At 36.1% G+C, this 19,424-nt stretch overlaps 7 protein-coding genes across 7 annotated transcripts; 4 read left to right on the top strand and 3 right to left on the bottom strand.

Annotated features, from left to right (window-relative positions):
• Positions 1–5,249: 5,249 nt before the first annotated feature.
• Positions 5,250–6,097, top strand: F5Y00DRAFT_241846 (uncharacterized protein). Its single transcript, XM_048008416.1, has one exon. The coding sequence runs from the start codon at positions 5,377–5,379 to the stop codon at positions 5,923–5,925; it is 549 nt and encodes a 182-aa protein (XP_047863297.1). The 5' UTR covers positions 5,250–5,376; the 3' UTR covers positions 5,926–6,097.
• F5Y00DRAFT_241844 (Clavaminate synthase-like protein) lies at positions 6,098–7,619 on the top strand. The gene is made up of 2 exons (XM_048008415.1): positions 6,098–6,327; positions 6,465–7,619. Exons 1-2 carry the CDS (start codon positions 6,231–6,233, stop codon positions 7,484–7,486), a joined length of 1,119 nt encoding a protein of 372 aa, XP_047863296.1. The 5' UTR covers positions 6,098–6,230; the 3' UTR covers positions 7,487–7,619.
• Positions 7,620–8,570, bottom strand: F5Y00DRAFT_241841 (Creatinase/aminopeptidase). The gene has a single exon (XM_048008414.1). The coding sequence runs from the start codon at positions 8,442–8,444 to the stop codon at positions 7,704–7,706; it is 741 nt and encodes a 246-aa protein (XP_047863295.1). The 5' UTR covers positions 8,445–8,570; the 3' UTR covers positions 7,620–7,703.
• A 4-nt stretch (positions 8,571–8,574) lies between these two features.
• Positions 8,575–10,109, bottom strand: F5Y00DRAFT_241839 (phosphorylase family protein). The gene is made up of 3 exons (XM_048008413.1): positions 9,891–10,109; positions 9,298–9,789; positions 8,575–9,235 (listed from the first exon to the last, which is right to left on the bottom strand). The coding sequence occupies exons 1-3, from the start codon at positions 9,916–9,918 to the stop codon at positions 8,832–8,834; spliced, it is 924 nt and encodes a 307-aa protein (XP_047863294.1). The 5' UTR covers positions 9,919–10,109; the 3' UTR covers positions 8,575–8,831.
• Positions 10,110–10,330: 221 nt separating this feature from the next.
• Positions 10,331–13,504, top strand: F5Y00DRAFT_241834 (FAD-binding domain-containing protein). The gene is made up of 7 exons (XM_048008412.1): positions 10,331–10,574; positions 10,700–10,994; positions 11,080–11,473; positions 11,538–11,940; positions 11,998–12,078; positions 12,130–12,776; positions 12,930–13,504. The coding sequence occupies exons 2-7, from the start codon at positions 10,901–10,903 to the stop codon at positions 13,336–13,338; spliced, it is 2,028 nt and encodes a 675-aa protein (XP_047863293.1). The 5' UTR covers positions 10,331–10,574; positions 10,700–10,900; the 3' UTR covers positions 13,339–13,504.
• A 114-nt stretch (positions 13,505–13,618) lies between these two features.
• On the top strand, positions 13,619–17,054 carry F5Y00DRAFT_121864 (uncharacterized protein). The gene is made up of 3 exons (XM_048004061.1): positions 13,619–14,058; positions 14,147–14,550; positions 14,601–17,054. Exons 1-3 carry the CDS (start codon positions 13,841–13,843, stop codon positions 16,799–16,801), a joined length of 2,823 nt encoding a protein of 940 aa, XP_047863292.1. The 5' UTR covers positions 13,619–13,840; the 3' UTR covers positions 16,802–17,054.
• F5Y00DRAFT_121865 (uncharacterized protein) lies at positions 17,055–18,997 on the bottom strand. Its single transcript, XM_048004062.1, has one exon. The coding sequence runs from the start codon at positions 18,828–18,830 to the stop codon at positions 17,307–17,309; it is 1,524 nt and encodes a 507-aa protein (XP_047863291.1). The 5' UTR covers positions 18,831–18,997; the 3' UTR covers positions 17,055–17,306.
• Between the last annotated feature and the right edge of the window lie 427 nt (positions 18,998–19,424).

The raw sequence follows: 19,424 nt of genomic DNA, 5'->3' as shown, positions 1-19,424 counted from the left end.
TTTAATATATTATAAATAAAAATAATTTTAATTTTATAATATAATTTTAATAATTTAAAATTTTTAATATTTAAAAAATTATTAAATAAAATAATGTTTAAATTTAAAATATATTTTTTTTTATTTATTTTTAAAATATTATAAAAGTTTTTTAATTTTAACGTTTAATAAAAAATATATTAATAAAAAGTTAAAATGGTAATTAATTACGTTATTATAAATATGAAAATAAAATATAATTAAAAAGGAAACTTTATATTATTTAAAATAAAAAATAAAAATTTTTTATAATTATATAAAAGATATTATTTATTAAAAAAATTAAATAAAAAATGGTTATAATAAAGAATTGAATTTTTTATTATTTTAAAGAAAATTAATAATTTTATGTATAAATTAAATTTTTTAAAATATTAAAAAATATATTAAATAATATTAATAACTTATTTCTTATTAATTTTTAAAAATATAAATTTATTTAATTAAAAAAACCCAAAATTAAGAAAGATATTTATAAATAAAAATATAAATAATTTATTTTTTTTTAAAATAAAATTATTATTAAAAAGAAAAATAAATAAAATCGATAAGAAATTAATTTTAAAATATTTAATAAAATAAAAAAAATATAATTTCAAAAATAATTAATAATATTTTTATAAATTATTTATATAAAATATAATAAAATTAATTAAAAATTTTAATAAAAAAAATTTGTAAAGAAAAATATAAATAAATATAAATAAATTAATTAAAATAAAATAAAAATATTTAAAAAAAAAGTAAATTAAAGATTAATATATATAATATTTAATATAAATTTATAAGTATAATTATTTATTAAACGTATTGTATTTTTTTAATAATTAATATAATAATTATAAAATAAGTTTTATAAAAAAAAATTTTTTATTTTTATATTTTTAACCGTATATAATTTTTATTTATTTTTTATTTAAATTTAATTATTTTTTATTTAAATTTAATTATTTTAATTATTAAGAATTATATGTATTTTTTAATTATTATTTTATTTTTAATTTTTAATTATTATTTTTTTTAATATATTTATTTTTTAATTATTATTTTTTTAATTTTAAAATTAAAATAATTATTTACGAAATATATTAAAAAAATAAAATTAAAAACTTTAAAACGTAAAGGTAAATATATAAAATTAATTATTTTAAGTTAAATAACGCAAAATTTATTAATAAAATTAAAATATTTATTTAATATTAAATTAATATTTTATTAAAATATAAATTAAAATTTTATTATAATTTTTAAAAATTTATTTAATATTTAATAAAAATAAAATTTAATTAATAATTTTTAAAAATAAAATTATATATTAATATTTATACGGCGTTATAAATTATTAAAATTTATTAAAAAAAAATAAATATAAATATAAATAATATAATAAATTTTAAATTATTTAAAAAAAAATATTAAAACTTTTAAAAATTTATAGTGTTAATAAATAAAAATTTAATATATTATTAATTTAAATTAAATATTTTTTAAAAATTATTACGTTTTTTTAATTAAAAAAGATAAAACTTTAAAATTTTTTAAAATTTTAAATAATTTATTATAAAATTATAACGTAAATATAATTCTTCTTTAAAAAAATAAAATAATAAAACGCGTAAAAAATTAAAAAAATAAAAATAAAAATAATAATAATAATATTATAAAAAGTTTTAATTATTAAAATTTTTTTATTAAAAAATAAAAATTTTATTTAAAACTTTTTTCTTAAATAATTAATATTTGCTAAATTATTAATATTTATTAAATCATTAATATTTATATTATTTAAAAAATAAATTTTTAAATAATTAATTTTTATTAATATTAAAATTTATTAAAATTTATAAATATAATTTAAAATATTAAAAAATATAAAAAAAAAATATAAAAATAAAATTAAAAATTTAAAAAAAATTATATAATTTAAAAAGATTTTAAAAAAAAGGGTAGTTAATTCGAAAAAACTTAATTAAATTTATAAATAATTTAATAAAATTAATAAAAACGTTAATAATTTTATATAAAATATAAAGAAAATTAATTAAATAAAAATTTATAATTTTAAAGATATTTATAAAATTTTCCCCGAAATAAATTAATTTTTTTTTTAAAATATATATTTTTAAAGATATAATAAAAGTTATTAAAAAAGATAAAAAAGAAGAAAAAATAAAAATAAGTAATTTATTAAATATTAATATATTAAATAAATAATAAAGAAAAATAAAAACGTTTTTAATTTTTTTTAAATAATAAAATTATACTAAATTTATATTAATATATATATATGATTAATTATTAATTAAATTTTAATTTTTTTAATTTATATAAATTTTTTAATAAATTATATTTATTAAAAAATTATTTTAATATAATAAATTTATAATTTAATTTTATAAAAAATTTATTAATATATATAAAATAATTTTTTTATTAATATTTATTAATTTATTTTAATTTATTATATAAAAATAGTTATATTTTTATAAAATAAATAGGTAAAATTTTAAAATTTATTTTATAATTTTAACTATTTAAATATTTAAATATTAAGATTTTTTTAAAATTTATTAAAGTTATATTTATAAAAATATTAAGGTTAAAAAGTATTAAAATTATAAAAGATAAAAGTTATTAAAAAAAATTTTAAAATAACTATTATAATTAAAATTTATATTTTTAATTGTATTTAAATTAATATTAATCCGGAAAACGTATACTTTAAATTATAATTTTATTAATTTTTTATGTAAATTATGGTATAAATTATATAAGATTTAAAGTAAAATTTGTAAAGTTATTAAAGGAAATGTTTAAAAAAAATGCGGAAAATAATTTAAAGTTACCGGGTACGTATCCCACATATTACACGGGTAATAATAAGTATATTATACGATTAATGTTATTTATTTAAAATTAATGTAATAATTTAAATTAAAGTAATATATTTTTAATAATTTAATTAAGTAAAAATTTTTATATAATAATTAAATTATTAATATAATAAATTATATTTTAATTTTATTTTTTTATATAATAAATATTAATTATTTTATAATAAATAATTAAAATTAATAATATAATAATAAATATATTTAATAAATAAACTTTTTTATTAATGTATAATATTAATTATTTAAAATGATAAATAATAAAAATAATGGTAATAAATGTAAATATTATTAATTTATAAATTAAATTTTAAATATTAAAATTTTATTATTAAATAAAAAATATATTATATTTATAATATATAATTACGCGTTTATAATGTATAATTAATTACGCGTAAATTTCGATAAACTTTTTATATATAATAAAACGTAAATATTATAAATTTATAAATTAAATTTTAAATATTTTAAATTAATAAAAACCGTAAAATAATTAAAAAAGTTTATATATAATAATTTAATTATTAAATAATAAATTTAAATTTTACGTAATAATTTAATATTAAAATAATATATTATTTTAATAATTTTTTAAAATTTTTATTTTTATTAAATTTTATTATATTATTAACGGAACGTGAAAAGATATTAATATTAATATAAATAACTAAAATATAAAAAAAGAAATTAAACGAAGAATAAAAAGAGTTAAAAATAAAAGATAAATATGTAAAAAGCCGAGAAAATATAAATAACCGAAACGGTTATACGTTAAACTCGCATCGTAAACGCGAAAAAAGTAAATCGTACTTTATAAAAAAAATGAAATAATTTATAACGATTTACAATAATTATTATAATAAAATATAATAAGATTATTCGAGCGGTTATAATAATAAAATAAAATAATTAAAATAAATATTAAAAAAAAAAGTAATAAAAAAAAACCGAAATAAAACGGTTAAATTTACTTTATTAAAATTCATTTATTATTTAATTCATTAAAATAATAAAACTTTAAAAAAATATAAAAGAAAATAAAATAAACGTATAATAAAGTAAAAAAATAATTAAAATAAATATAATTTTTTTTAACATATATATAATTTTTACTTAAATATTTATTAAATAATAAAATTAATAATGTTTAATATAAAAAATAACATTTATAAACGAATTAATATAAAATAAATAAATAAATAAATAAATAAATAAATAAATAAATAAATAATATTAATTTATATTTAACTTTATAATTAAATATTAATTAATATTAAATTAATAAAAATTACATAATATAATATATTATAATAAAAATATATAATAAAATAATTAATAATATTATATTAATTTAATTTATTATTATTTTTATTTTATAAAAATAAATTATTTAATTAATTATAAATTAAAACATAATTTTAACTTTAACGCACGTGTTATATAAACACGTAATTATTATTTTAATAATTATAAAATAATTTTCACGTTTAAAATTATAATATAATAACGTAATATTATATAAATATATAAAAAGTTTAAATAAATAAATATAATATATTATTAATTTTAAATCATTTAAATTAAAGTTATTTTATACGTTATTATATTATATTAAATTTTTATAAATATAATATTTAAATTTTATTATTAAAATTTTATTATAACGTAAATTTAAATTTAAATTAATTTTAAATTATAATTTATTAAAAAGTTTATTTATAATTTATAAATATAAATATATAAATTATATATTATATAACGTTAAAAACGTAAATAAACGTAATTTCGCGTTTTAATAAATTATAATTTAACGTATATTAAAATAAAAAAAAATATAAAAATTATAAAAAAAAAATAAAAACTATTAAAAAAAACTTTAAAATAATTATTATAATTAAAATTTATATTTTTAATTATATTTAAATTAATATTAATTTAAATTACGTGTATTTTAAATTATAATTTTTATTATTTTTTTATTTAAATTACGATATAAATTATATAAAATTTAATTTAAAATTCGTAAAATTATTAAAATAAACGTTAAAAAAAACATAAAAAACGATTTAAAATTACTTAATACGTATTTTCGTATATTATATAAATAATAATAAATATATTATATAATTAATGTTATTTTAAAATAAAACATTATAATTAATTTAATATTATATAATAATATTTTAATAATTTATATTTTATATTTTATTTAAAAAAATAATTTTATAAACGAAAAAGTTTTAAAATTTAACTTAAAATCGCTTAAAATAATCGTAACCCGTTTTATTTTAAAACTTAAAATAAAACAACGTTTAAAATGCGGTGGTCGAGTTTATAAAGTCAACTTAAATAATAACTTACAATGTCGGATAATTTTAAAGCTTTTTAACCTAAAGTATTATATCATTACACGAACAAAAACAAAGCAGGTTATGATGGCATCATGTCGTCGAAAAGCATCTTTCCATCTACCGCTGAAGGCATGAAACACACACATTATGGCAAAGGTGTATATTTTACCACAATCTGGCCCTCCGAGATTGGATTATCTGGTGACGGGGGATACGAGTCTACTCGTCGTATATTTAACGACGTAACCGCCCACTCTATAGAGCGGATGCAGTACTATATCGGAGTCAGCATAGATGAGAGTTGGGAGCTTTTAATAGCTCGTGACCCAACAAACTTTTTCGAAATCCACGATATCTGGGTCGTGGAAGATATGGGCGCTCCGTTAAATATTCAAGCGCAAATTATCGAGCATGGAACAACTGTGATACATGGGGCAGTTGCACAGTTAGAAGATCAAACTACGGCGACTCGAGACTACGCCTACCGATTGAACAGGCAGCAGAATGTACCTGTCCAACAGGAGCAACTTTGGAAACGGCCAAAGCCTAGTGAATATATCTTCGTGGGAGGACACACGGTTAGGAGACCCCATGGGAATGAGGATGACTTTCTACACCTAGAAGGGTACACTCCGAACTAGAGATTCAATATGGCTTCTAGAGTGAAGTACATAACTAGAGTCACGATCGATTACGGATTTCAATTTAGTAGCTATAATTTCCATAACGTAATTTCCAAGATATGCTTATAGATGGGGACTTCCGTATCAACGTCGGTCATATCCCCTCAATTTGTCGGCCGCTTCCGTCAATACGTACTTTTTTCCTTTTTACCTATGTTTTAAAGGCATCGTTCCTTACCTTCGTCAACTTCATCAACAATCCAATCTTATCAAAATTCAGTATTCAATTTGCAATATTTACTAACTCCGTAAAAGCCATCAGAATGACGCATATCACTATACAACCGCTTCATTTCACAGAAAACCACGGTGTAAACTTTGGTGCTATTGTTCATAATGCGAACCTTGATAATCTCACTGGTAAGGATTGTGAAATGCTTCTCGTGAAAGAGGCCCTCTGCGAAGCGGGAGAATACCCGTAAAATCGGTAACCTCCTTTGGTAAGGTATCAATATTTATAATTCAAGGTGGTGAGCAGTAGCTAATGACGGCTTTAGATGCGGACTTTGAGATTATTCGCAACGCCCTCTTCACCCACCAGCTTCTGGTTTTCAAAAATCAGAGTCATGTCTCGTCCAAGTCTCAATTCGAACTAACGCGACGGTTTGATCCCGCTGCAACTTCGTACGGACACGGGAAAACAATCGATGCCAAGCGTAGCATCTTGCATCCGGATCTCAAAACGATTCCCCATCAACCTCAGGTGCAAGTTATCGGGAATGGGTTCGTGTCCGAATATGAAGGTCTGAGGGACATTCGGCTTAAGCATCCACATCATAAAACGTTCCATGCAAGTGCCATTTCGGCTGTAGATGATCTCAATTTCACACGTTTCTACCGGTGGCACATCGATGCTGCTCTGTACGGTCTTGCACCACCCGTGGTGACCACATTGCTCGCGGTTAAAGTTCCTGGAGGCCGCCGCCAGGTTTGCCGCTATGACGATGGGACTGGCGACGAGTTGGAAGTTCCTTTAGGCACCACGGCGTTTGTTTCGGGCTATACTATGTACGATCTACTTTCTGATGCTGATAAGGAGTTTGCCCGTACGTCTTTTGTTGAGTATGCGCCACATCCTTATGTGTGGATTAGCAACGCAAAATCTCGTTCTGATGGGCTGGGGATGGTTACGCAGGGGCTCGAAATACCCCTGGACGATTTACCACCTATTGAGCAACACAAGATCCAAATCCTACCTATGTGCTGGCGTAACCCAGTAACAGGAAAGCTTGCTCTTCAGGTACACCCGTCGGCGGTTCGGAAAATCCACCCAGCAAACGGGACTGTTATCGATGACCTCGGCAAAGTCCGCGAAATCATACATCGGCTCCAACGTCCTGCTATCGCACCAAAATTCGTTTATGCTCACGATTGGGAAGAGGGCGATTTTGTGTTATTCCATAATCGTGGGCTGCTTCATTCAGTAGTGGGAGCATTTGCAGATGACGAAGTCAGACTGTTTAGGCAGTGCAATGTTGCAGCTAGTCATTTTCCTGAGGGTCCCATGCTTGGGGCCTAATATGTGCTTTAGCATATGCTGCCTTCTCCGACGTTTAACTTATGGAAGGCTTCTATTCTAGTAGTGGTTAGGTTAATCGGTTTATAAATGATATTCTAAGAACTAATATGAAAGTCACGTATGCAGTTCTCACTACTTTACTCCGCCTAGACTGGACTGCCGGAACCCTCTGTGATGACCCCCTTTCCCCGTTTAGGTACCTTGGTCGTTTGCTAGCCTAATCAACTGTCAAGAGTTGCTCGTAGAAAGCCGCGACTTTGTTTTCGTTGTCGCGAAGGTGTATCTCAAGAATCCAATGCCGCTTATTTCCATCTTTGCCGGGGTTGCTCATTTTTTGATCGTTCCCCTTGGTAATATAAAGAGATATCTTGTCCCGGGGAATACGCTCGTGTGGGAAGAGCCCGACTAGGTGCCCGGCAAGTGTGGCGCCGAATTCCCACCCAGCGTTTCGAGCTTCTTCGCAGGCAATGTCATATAATTGCTCACCCGACATATCTGGATTCGCCTGGTACCGAGATTTCACTATGTTCCAGACTGGGGCGAGAGAGTCGCGTAGACGTTTCTTATTGGGGTCATCGCCAAGCACAAAGGTACGTGCGAAGTCGGCCTCCCAGGCCTCGAATACTGGCCCTAGGTCGACATATAGGATGTCATCTTCTCCAATGATACGATCGGGTGGGTTCTCCTCGAATGGCAGTAAAGTATTAGGTCCGCTTCTGACAACTCTTTTGTGCCAGTGAGTTTTAACACCATGACGTTCTGTCCCAAGCTTATGAATCTCATCGCTCAGCGTCTTCTCGCTGATACCGGGTCGGATAAGCTTCTCCTCTATCTCCGCAAAAAGTTGGACAGCTTTGTTCTGGGCATCCAGGAGGTAAGCTGCTCGCTGACCTTCCGTCACATTCATGATGTTAGTTGTCATACAAAGTCGTGTTTTAAGGTTATAGTACAAAAACATGATTACTCGAGTAGAAACATTGAATGTAAGAATGCTGCAATTGGATAGGTACCTACTGAGGGGTAAATTACCCTTTATACGCCTCTGTTGAGGGCCCGTGCCGGAATCCTTCTGTACCAATGTCACATTATTGTTGTAATAGAAGTTGTATTGGGTAAGTTACTAAGAGGGAGGATCTAGCTTAATATTCATGTGATACATGACAACCAATCAGGCTCTATATGCTGTTGGGGTATTGGACATCGACGAAACTAGGTAACTTACAAAACGACCAGAATAAAAGCATCGGGGCCGCTATGTCCGTCTATGTCGAGTAGTCTATGAAGATAATCTATATCTAGGTGTCTTACCGCCCCTCTATGCTCCCTATGGCGTTTTGAGGGGCTATCACTCTTCTAAGAAGCCCGGGAATAGGTACTGGACCTTCCTTAAGGCCTCAGGGTTCCGGCCCTCGGGTTTGGTGCAAAACATTACAGCACCCTTGCTGGTACCCTCCCAGTGCTTGGCGGTAACTAAGTCGCTATTCTCGTGTTTGCACAGTTCGTCTAGCACGGCACCAACCAGCCGCCGCGCATTTTTGCTGTTGGTGTTCATATAGTGCATAACCATGGATACGTCGACGTCTTCGGTCGTGTGCCAGCAATCGTAGTCGGTAGCCATGCAGATGACCTGGAGCGCCATCTCTGCCTCTCTCGCCAGCTTAGCTTCAGGTAGCAGCGACATGCTAATCACCGAACCCCCCCAGGAGCGGTATAAATTCGATTCGGCGCGTGTAGAGAACTGCGGACCCTCTAATGACCGAGCATGGTTAGCAAAGCATACTCCATAACAGACAGTTAACTTCGACACCTACCCATACAGATAGCAGTTCCACTGCCGTGCAATACCACGCCATCACCCTGCATAGACTTTGCGCATTGACGTACGATCTGAGCAAGCTTGTCGTCGTAGGGATCGCCAAAGGGGACGTGGCCGACGAGCCCACCCTCAAAGAAGGTAGAAGGACGAACACCCTTGGTGCGGTCGATAACCTGGTCCGGCACAACGAAGTCCATAGGCTTGATCTCCTCGCGCAGGGAACCTACAGCAGAGAAGGCAACAACGCTGCGCACACCAATATGTCGCAGAGCTGCGATGTTCGCTCTGGCGGGAATCTCATGAGGCGCATATTGGTGGTGAACACCATGACGGGCTAGAAAGGCAACGGGCACGCCGCTATGTTCGAGAATTAGGATGGGCGCGGATGGATATCCCCAAGGCGTTAATGGGTTAACACGGGCGATGGGAGTGTAACCGTCAATCTTATAGAGTCCCGTCCCGCCTATGACGGCAATATGGACCGGTCCTATATGCATAAACCTCCGTATTAGCTAGTAACTCAAACGAGACTGTCTACTAAAAAGAGGACGATAAAGATGAGGGCGGGGCAAATCGGGGTATTCTCACGGTCGAAAAATTCAGGGAGATCAGCCATTGTCTCGCTACTGTTTTCAGCGGTGGAGTATTGATTATTATTCTTATTTTCGTCCCTTACAAGCCGCTTCTAAATACCTTCAAGTCAATTGTTCTTTTTTTTTCCTTGTTTTCTTTTTCTTGGTTTTTTTTTTTCTTGTTTAGGAGGTATGCATAATAGGCCTTGTTGCTACTGTCTCGGTTGTATTGCGATATATAAAATTTACGATAAGAGGATGCCCCTCCCCCTCTTTGTGGAGAATGTTGATACCTGCACATGTACCTTAGGTATACATGCAGCACATGTAGCACATGTAGCTACCACGTGCTCTGATAGTAGGTAATAATAGATCCACAGGCGGATGTTACAAACTAAACTGCATACGGGCACACCATCTGCATTCTACTATGTAGTAATTTCGTTATAATATCAACTGCGTACCTCCTATATGTAGTTAATGATTATAAAACTGATAGTTAATTAAGTGTCATATTCTGATTTAAAAATAAGAAACTTAATGATGGTTCTCGAGGAGAATGGATATGGCGTATTATGAAGAAAAAAAATACCTAATATGTGGTGATACCTACATCTCGTGTCATACATGTAAAATCAACATGTTCGAGCCGTAAGGTGTACTGGCCTGCCTCCTCGGTCAACTGGGATGAATTGCCGGTGCAAGATAATGGTCACTATGCCGGCTAATGAGCCCGACTAATAATATTGTACGTGTGCCCGCGCCCATCCTGTATCGATTCCATTTGGGGAAATTGTCGGTTAAGTGATGACATCTCAGTCTCAGGTCCATAATATACCTACCAGCCGTCATTGTGCTATGCTCTATGGCCGGAAGAAGTGACGAGAGGGGTGTTGGGATGGCCACGAGCTATCAGTAGTAATAGCTTCCCACGGCGGCCGTTGACTTTTCACTTCTTCGGTTACTCAGACATAGCTGCTCTCTTCTTAGGCCCGCGTGAGCTTTGTTAAGTTTACCTTTATCCCAATGTATTTCAACGCGTTACTAAGAGTGTGTTTTGTATTGGTATTCTTGCAGCTCGGATCTGCTCAGACGATTGTTGTGGACGGTCAAGTCATCAGTCAGTCAAATTGCGACTCTATTACATCTAAATATTTATGAGGGCCTTTTTCTAGTAGACTAACTTAAAACCTACCTGCTTCAAGATGCCGACGAGTCCACCGTTTCTCCCGCTTTCGTGCCCGTGGATGCTTCATCCTCTAATGCGACGGCCGACCTCTTTCCAGGGGAAACCCATCAGCTTACCGACGCCGTCCTAACAAACCTCACTAACCTTGGATTAACCAACATAGTTCTCTTCGGGTTTGCTGATCCTGCGACCGCCCCTAACCAATCTATTATAGGACCCTGTAAAACCTTCCCGGGCGAATTTGTCGTTTTCCCTGGCCGTATTACTAACCGGGTATTCGACCTTCTTCTCGGCGGCAGCCTTATTCAAACCAAACCGTTCGCTTCACCATGCTATAGCGACTACGGGAATCAAGATGCGGCAAAATGTGCTGAGATTACGTCTCACTGGTCAGACAACTCTTATATTCAGTAAGTGAATTCGCTCACCCCCTCCCTGGGGCCATGCTCTGGGGCCTGAGCTAAATGGGTTAAGCACGAACGATCCAACTTCTATCAACGCAATCCTATTTGAAGGGACGTCATGTGTACCGCATACAATAAACCCATTTGCGCTGAACTGTACTATTGGCGCATACCCGACGATGTCTGTCAATGTAACCACTGTCGCCCAAATCCAACTGGCTATCAACTTGGCGCGAAGCCTCAACTTGCGACTCGTCATTAAAAATACTGGGCATGACTATAGCGCAAAGAGTACGGGTGCCGGTGCTCTTTCTCTATGGACTCATAATATGAAAGACATCCAATACTACGAGACCTACGAAGAAGGGTCGTATAGAGGACCAGCTTTCAAGATAGCAGCTGGTGTCCAAGTATTTGAGGCATACGAGGTCGCGCATAAGTACAACCTTACGATTGTCGGCGCAGAGGGGAAGGTGAGGCGTCTACTGACTCGGCAGGTCCGGAGAGAGAGTTAACGATAACATCTACAGACGGTCGGGCTTACAGGAGGTTATATTCTAGGTGGAGGCCACTCCCCTTTATCAAGTCTATATGGAATGGCCGCAGACCAGGTTGGTTTATTTTCACGGGCATTGTAACCGCGTGGGCTAAAATCATGACAGGTCCTCTCCATGGAAATAGTCACAGCCGACGGTCGCTTTGTCACAGCTAGTGAAACGTCAAATCCTGATCTCTTTTGGGCTCTTCGAGGTGGAGGTGGATCGACTTATGGGGTTGTTACATCCATGGTGATTAAGGCGTTTCCTGAGATTCCAGTCTCAACGATGACATTTAGTCTATCTACAGGGGACAACGTATCTATGGATCAGTTCTGGCAAGCCTTTCGCGCTTACTTTGAGGGGTTTGCTAACTACACCGATGCTGGGAACTACGCTCATTTTGACCTCAATGCCACGAGTGGAAACTACGTCTGGAATATGGCACCTTGGTTCGCTCCAAACATGTCTAAATCAGAATTGGAGGTCCTTGCCGACCCCTTCTTTAAGGCTGTTGGTGGCATTGGGATTGACCTAAAACCAGTTTACCAAGAATATGCAAACTTCTATGACGCATGGAATAATAGCTTCCCTCTCGAACTTTGGGGGTCAAATCTTGCTAGATACGGTAGCCGGCTCTTCCCACGGGAAAACTGGAAGGATTCGACGAAACTGTCATCTACTTTTGAGGCTATTCGTCACGTTGTAGATAATGGTGGCGTGGTATCGGCTTACAACGTTGCCGCTGCCCCGAAGTCCGGGTACCCTGATAAGTATGTGAATCGATTATTCCCCTTGCTCTCCTTTCGACTTGTCTTGAGGATCACCGTCTCCTTCTTGGGCTAACTGGAGAGACATTTCTCTCGGGACTTACTTAAAGCATCTAAATTCCCGATTGAAGCATGCAGTTATTGACCTTGCTATAGTGCTGTTAACCCGGCCTGGCGCGAGACTGTGTTACACGCTATCGACATTGTGGCATGGACTCAGGATATGTATACGGAACTCATTACGATATGGAGTAACGTTTTGACGTCTGACTGGGGATCGCTATGGCGCTCGGTCTCGCCCGGTTCGGGAGCTTACCTTTCCGAATCAGATTACATCGAACCCGACTTCCAGCAGTCATTCTGGGGTAACAAATACGATCGGTTATATGAGCTCAAGAAGAAGCTGGATCCTTGGGATGTGTTTTATGCTCAGAACGCGGTAGGTTCAGAGGATTGGGAGATGTCCGATTGGATTTTTGGGAATTTGCCGTCCCAGAACAGTCGATTGTGCCGAAGGGGAACGAATCCCTCTCAGCAAGGGGCGATGAGGTTGATTCATGGATAGTTCGTGTAAGGGTGTTAAACCTAGAAATTTATTGTTTTGTCGCGAGGCCGATATACGTGTTGATTTTAATGAAATGAACGCAATATTAATTTGGCATAGGTACATCAGGACATACATCAGGACATACATAATAGCCGTCTGGTTTGAAGTGAAGCTTTTAAGAAACATACCGGTGTATCGAATAAGCAGGTCGACACCTGATATATAATTCATTTAAACAAAATCTATGTACCTATAGAGTCTCAGCCCCACCTGATGCCACCCGCAAACCCATTCAAACCTCTTTTCATCCCAAATCATTAACTATTGCATTTTCACACTTAACGTCTTAGTCATTATGTGTCTCTTTTTAGGATTTCAGCCGTCACGACTCACCACTTCCTAGGCATCTATGGAGGGTCACTATATACGTTGTATTTTTTGACCTACACCTCCAGGTAGCGCGTCATCGTCTAACATTCCAAGAGCGCCGTAATTTTATTGGGGCTGTGGACATATTGTCATGGCATCTTCTCCTTCTAGACTCATTAACCAGTTAGACCTCGATACTGCTAAGATGTGGAAAGATGACTCCATCGAGGAGCGCATCTTCTCGGCTGCCTTAATATGTCTAGAGGGCCATTACAACCAGTCCCCTGCAATGGGACCCCAATCCATCGCCAAGGTAACCAGTATTGTCTCTAAAACCTTGGAGAAGACGCATACCTTCAAGGACGTTAGGTAAGTGTCTCGAGGAAGCATAATTGGAGAAGAAAACCCAAAGAAAAAAAGAAAAGCTTTAAATGTGTTACTAATACTCTAGTCGTAGGGAGGTCCTATCGAGAAACGTGCGGGTATGGATATGGCTACGTCGAGCTGTATCCGCCGCAATATGTGATCTCAATGAGAAGTCTCTTGGTGTACGATCCGAACCTTTTGTTCAAACTAAGTTCCTCGACATCACTACTCCAGAGGTTACCGCTTTGATTATCAAGAACTACGTGCCCCTAAAGGAGGCGTTGCAGATGCTCAACAAGCTCATGCACATTGCTCGAAATCTACTTGTCACTACTGACCCAGAGGTCCCTCAGGACTTGTCTGCAGCTATCCAGTTCGACCATGAAGTATATGAATCCATATGTCTTTGTGTCAACGTGACCAGCAAGGGAATTGATGGGGAAATGCCGGAAGACGAAGCGTCCAGGGCTAAGTTGAATGAGATTACCGAACTCTGTACGTGGAGCCCCTTACCAGTAGGTATACGCATAATTAACCATTAGTAGGCAAAAAGGTCCTTGTGACGTCCCTACAGCAAGCTCATAATTGGATTGCCAAGAATGATCGCAATAAGATGTTATTTTGGTACAAAGTATTAATTGAATCTCCCGACGCCGAGAGCAACCCAGGCCCAGAGGACCGTCATGAATCAGTGCTAGACTATCCAGCTCCCAGGAGTATTCATCTGCGAGATGAAATTTCAAACTGGCTAAAAAGATCGTCGCGAATGTGTGATGCTGCGATTAGCATTTGCAAGGAATATTTCGATGCTCAGAGCGCCGAAAAGAAGGATCAATGGTTACCCCATGATGAGAATCTCCTAGCCTGGAACTACACCCCGCCTGAAACTTGGGCCTGGCAACCGGATATGTATGACGAGGCTGCTGAATTGATTTCAACGTGGAACCCCGAAGAAACCGATAAGTTTGAGCAGGATAGAGCATATGGTCGCGTATCGCACGAACTTGACAAGTGGTGGTACGGTGCACGTGTCCCCAACTCGAACGACTGGAGCCTGACAATGTACTCAACCGTTGACTCTGTTCCTCAGCGCATTAAGGAATGCGAGTCCAACCTCATGCAACGCTACGCAGCTGCTGAGCCTCAGGAGGAACCAAATGATACGATTGAGCATCATGTGGAGGAGGAACACAATGCTGAATGGCAAGGTCAGACGTCCCAGTCGGGCCAGGCCTTCGCCCCCGAGTACGACGAATACGAGGAAGAAGCCGACGACGACGATTCATACGGTGAGGGGCCAATGACTGGGCTTCTGACCGAAGTGCCAAATATCCTTGACCCTAAACAAATAGAAGCGCTTCACATGATCGTCAAATCTTGCATATTAGATTCAGCTGGTTCTGGGTTGACTATATTCCGCGAGAACTTGCAACAAACCCGTTGCCGTATCTTTCTTGCCACTGACTGCGGGAGGAACCTCCTGAGAGAAATGCTCGTCTTTATTGCTGTGTGGGAAAAGGATGAACAATCCTTAATATTTCAGATTAGCAGTCAGATAGTGCAGGCGATACATGAGAACTCGCTTATCCCCTACGCATGGATGGCACTTCGAAGCCCTAAGGATATAATCTCGCCAGCGCAAACAGTCCTACTTCGGCTCATTACCTATCTATTTCGTACAGCTTTGTTTCCTCCTAAGGATTATGATCCCTTCCCTGATACAAAAGCAGAAGATGTCGAAAAAATCCTCGCAAACGAAGACGTTCGTCTCGGAAAGATGCTTAACTATCTATATGGTCTCTTCCGCAGCCGTATCGTACCAGAATGCGTCGCCTTGATGCAGATTCAGGGTGAGGTCCGTAAAGGTCGATTAGATCCCGCAGACTTCCCAGTTGATAACTGGGATCTGGAGCGGGCTAAAGACGGCCTGGTACAGTACCTTGATTTTCTTTACACGGTTGCAGATATCCATCCTCTTCGTCAACATCTCATCGATTATGAGGCTGTCTATGAGCTCCTTAAGTTGCTTGAGGGCCTTGATATCGGGGTGGAGAAAGCACCATTCCCAGGCACTCGACGAAACGAGCCTCCTACAACACCCTCTACTACCACGTCGACACTCCAGGCGTCATCATCTAATAATCCGCCACCTCCTCCGCCTCCACCACCACCGATATCCGATCCGCCCCACGAGTTCCCCTGGTCTGGCATCAAAGGCCAAGTTCTATCTATACTTGCGGCTCTCTTACAGCCGCCGCCTGGTCAATCCTCGCCTGGCAATCCGACAGTGCAGCTCCAAATTTTACGTCATAACGGCATAGTTGCCTTGCTCAACTGCTGCTTGTACGACGACAACAACCGCTTCTGCCGCGAGCGCACGCAGCTCTGCCTCAAGTGGCTTATGGACGGCTGCCCGGATGCCTCGGCATTCCTTCAGAACCTCGTCAGTGCCAACCAAGGACAGCCAGTGGCGCGTCCACCCGCGGGAAGCAACTTAACGCAGAGCGTTAGGATAGATGGCGTCCCCGGCGAGGTTAGGGTCCAGGTGCGCAGTTCGAGCGCGCCCGCCGGAGAAGTCGGCGAGGTAGTAGGGGCTGGTGCAAATTTAAGGAGCAGGCTGGAGGAAAATAAGAGTCGTAGCGAGGAGCTTGTTAATGACCTCTTAGCGCTGACTGTTGTTGACGAGACTGGTAAGATGACTATTGCCCCCGATGGGGATGAGACGGAGGATGATGACTTCATGTAATTGGACTGAAAAGGGGTAAATATTTTCAAGCATTAGGATCATAACGGCGGTATATGCGGATGGTGTTATCATGAAAATCGCGGTTATTCTACGAGTTGCATCGGACGGGGAGTAAAATCTTTGATCGGTATTTGTAGTCGAAAGAGGGATACTAGGAATGTCGGTACGTGCTCACTCGGCTTGCTAGCTTGAGGGGAAGTATTTTGTAAGAGCTGTATTGTATAGCTCACCTATTGCACATTGCATTTTGACATTTAGTGAGAGAAGCTTAAGTGCTTTTCTTTTTAGCTACCAAGTGAGCTATGCGCTTCATCGCCTTTCAAAGCTATAATTTGCAAAATTAATAGGATATCAAGTATGTTTCTTCCCAGTTTCCATCTGGCCGAGTGCTTCATTCATCCCGGCAGCTCAATTGGCAAGCAACCCCACCTGCTCTCCCATAGACGACTGTCTTGCACTTATTATATAGAACCTGGCTATATCACAGCTCTGTGAATTAGAGCACTTACACGATATTAACCATCTGCTTGAGCAAGTCGACGTCCCGTACGGCCAGGCCTAAGAGTAGTTCGTTCGTGAGGGTCTGTAAGACGTTGATACCTTCTGAGTTGAGCTTCATGTTAATGAACTTTTCTATGCCGACTTTATTCTGGGTATATAACATTTCCTCGATTCTTGAAAACTGAAAGGCTAGGTTCTCACTGCAGCATTCCCCCACCTTCTCGTCATCAGTAGTAACGATGGCCCCACAGTGTAGATTGTCTGAATGGCTATCGCCAGCAAGTTTTCCTGATTCTGCCTGGATCCCACTTGGTACGGGGCTGGAGGATATGCCACATTGAGTAGCCACACTAGTATATTGATTACATGCCGTATTTAAATCTCGATTGTTAACAGCTAATCCTCGGGACGATACACGAGAAACCCCAAGGGTATCGACGTTAGTGGAAATATCAGTCGTCTTAAAGTACCTTGCGCTTTGTACATCACCTAAGGTTCTGACGCTTCGAGAACCTTCAAATAGGTCGGATTCGTTGATAATATCGTATGGATTAGGCTTAGGAGCAACTGCTGCCTTGAGTTTCGCCAGTTCATTTGACACTAGCTTGGGGCCAGTATCATCTACTGTAGTGGTTAGACATTGTGCCATTGTCATTTTGGCGTTGGATTCTTCGAGGGGTTGGTTGACTTTCTCCATGATGGTATTGCTGTTTGTGGAATTAGTTTTAGGAGCCTGAGCTGGTTGTGTGTCAAAGGTGTTCGCTAAAGACACTTTCTTGGACACCTTAAGGGTGCCGGCTGTCTGAGATTGGTTTCGAATCACATTGAATTTAATCCTCTTCGAGGGATTGGATTTTTCGTCAACATGGCTAGCCGCTCTCTTCCGACCTTCTACCAACTCTATTGTGCGTTGCTCAGATGGGACAGCGGCTGGACTTAGTTCTTGCTGGCTACCTTCCGCCGTGTTAATGCTCGCGGGTCGTGGTTTTCGGGAACCACGGTTGGCAATAGGGCGTGTAATTCCGAGTGCTCCTTCTAAGAGCTCTGTATCCTCTGGGGTGGCGTGTAGGGGGAGGAGATCATTTTCGGGATTCTGAGCTACCCCATGTTGTGGGAATAGGATAGTATGAGAAGGGGCTGACTTGTCAACGCTGTCTAAGTCCAAAGATGTGGCTGGTCTAGGCGGATGAGGAGTGAAGGTACTGTTGCTATCACTACGGGTACGGTGATTTAGATAGGCAGGGACTGAATAAGGCCGGGTTGACGATAGCTGTAATGATGGGATGGGCATTTGCTGTGATTCGACCCTATTCATAGTGGCCCTCTGCATTCGTAAGGGTATGGCTCGAGGACCTCCTGGCATAGGGCGGTATTCCTGTGGCCACATTGGCTGAGGAAGATAACCATAAGCTGCAGGAAGAGGAAGGGGATTTCGAGGGTATCCGAAATGGGGCCTATATGAATTAGAAGAAGGGATAGGTAGATCTTGAGTAGGCGTCGAGAGCCTGCGGTGACCTGGTTGCTGCATTGTAAACAGTTGGTTATCTACTTTGGCTCCTGGAGACTAGATTGTATGTAGCTAGGATGTAATTATATCTGGTAAATCGTGATATAACGGTGATACAACTTGGTGATTCGACTAATAGGTATCTATTAATGAGTATGTAGTTATACTATCAGTATAGTTACTATGAGTATACTACGAGTATATTAGGTACTGTAGAAATTGATGCAACAACGTCAATGTTTAATGCAGGTATTAATTAATACATTACCTATGTACCTAGGTAGGTATACATTCTTGTATGGTATCGACGAGCAACCTAATATGCGGGAAAGAGCACTAGTATAGGTATTACACCTTCCCTGAGGCTATTCACTGTGTCACTACAACCAACGAAGGAACGATAAAAGGTACGTATTACATATGTACATGTCCCCGGGCGTTAGCGCAGTGCACTGACCAACGCGCATTTTTTTTGGAGCAACACGACTCGGCCCCATCCAAACTATCAATCTTTCATTTTCGCGGTCGCGATTCCTACGTACTGTATGCAATTCCTTAGCTTTGCGACTTAACTTCCTGCGCATCGCCAACCAAAATCACTATAATCTCAACTTG

This window comes from Daldinia vernicosa (assembly GCF_022497035.1).
Source record: "Daldinia vernicosa strain CBS 139.73 unplaced genomic scaffold F5Y00scaffold_35, whole genome shotgun sequence".
NCBI lineage: Eukaryota > Fungi > Ascomycota > Sordariomycetes > Xylariales > Hypoxylaceae > Daldinia > Daldinia vernicosa.
This window is presented reverse-complemented; position numbering and strand designations above follow the sequence as displayed.

Excerpts from the sequence above, each read along its gene's own strand:
- F5Y00DRAFT_241841 (XM_048008414.1), bottom strand. The coding sequence starts at position 8,444 with ATGTTTTTGTACTATAACCTTAAAACACGACTTTGTATGACAACTAAC.
- F5Y00DRAFT_241846 (XM_048008416.1), top strand. The coding sequence starts at position 5,377 with ATGTCGTCGAAAAGCATCTTTCCATCTACCGCTGAAGGCATGAAACAC.
- F5Y00DRAFT_241834 (XM_048008412.1), top strand. The coding sequence starts at position 10,901 with ATGTATTTCAACGCGTTACTAAGAGTGTGTTTTGTATTGGTATTCTTG. Across the intron at positions 11,474-11,537 it reads TCAGACAACTCTTATATTCA|CACGAACGATCCAACTTCTA; the intron begins GTAAGTGAATTC and ends AAATGGGTTAAG. Across the intron at positions 12,777-12,929 it reads AAGTCCGGGTACCCTGATAA|TGCTGTTAACCCGGCCTGGC; the intron begins GTATGTGAATCG and ends ACCTTGCTATAG.
- F5Y00DRAFT_121864 (XM_048004061.1), top strand. The coding sequence starts at position 13,841 with ATGGCATCTTCTCCTTCTAGACTCATTAACCAGTTAGACCTCGATACT. Across the intron at positions 14,059-14,146 it reads CATACCTTCAAGGACGTTAG|GGAGGTCCTATCGAGAAACG; the intron begins GTAAGTGTCTCG and ends CTCTAGTCGTAG. Across the intron at positions 14,551-14,600 it reads GAATGAGATTACCGAACTCT|GCAAAAAGGTCCTTGTGACG; the intron begins GTACGTGGAGCC and ends AACCATTAGTAG.
- F5Y00DRAFT_241844 (XM_048008415.1), top strand. The coding sequence starts at position 6,231 with ATGACGCATATCACTATACAACCGCTTCATTTCACAGAAAACCACGGT. Across the intron at positions 6,328-6,464 it reads GAACCTTGATAATCTCACTG|ATGCGGACTTTGAGATTATT; the intron begins GTAAGGATTGTG and ends TGACGGCTTTAG.
- F5Y00DRAFT_241839 (XM_048008413.1), bottom strand. The coding sequence starts at position 9,918 with ATGGCTGATCTCCCTGAATTTTTCGACC. Across the intron at positions 9,790-9,890 it reads TCTCCCTGAATTTTTCGACC|GACCGGTCCATATTGCCGTC; the intron begins GTGAGAATACCC and ends TTATGCATATAG. Across the intron at positions 9,236-9,297 it reads TGGAACTGCTATCTGTATGG|AGGGTCCGCAGTTCTCTACA; the intron begins GTAGGTGTCGAA and ends CTCGGTCATTAG.
- F5Y00DRAFT_121865 (XM_048004062.1), bottom strand. The coding sequence starts at position 18,830 with ATGCAGCAACCAGGTCACCGCAGGCTCTCGACGCCTACTCAAGATCTA.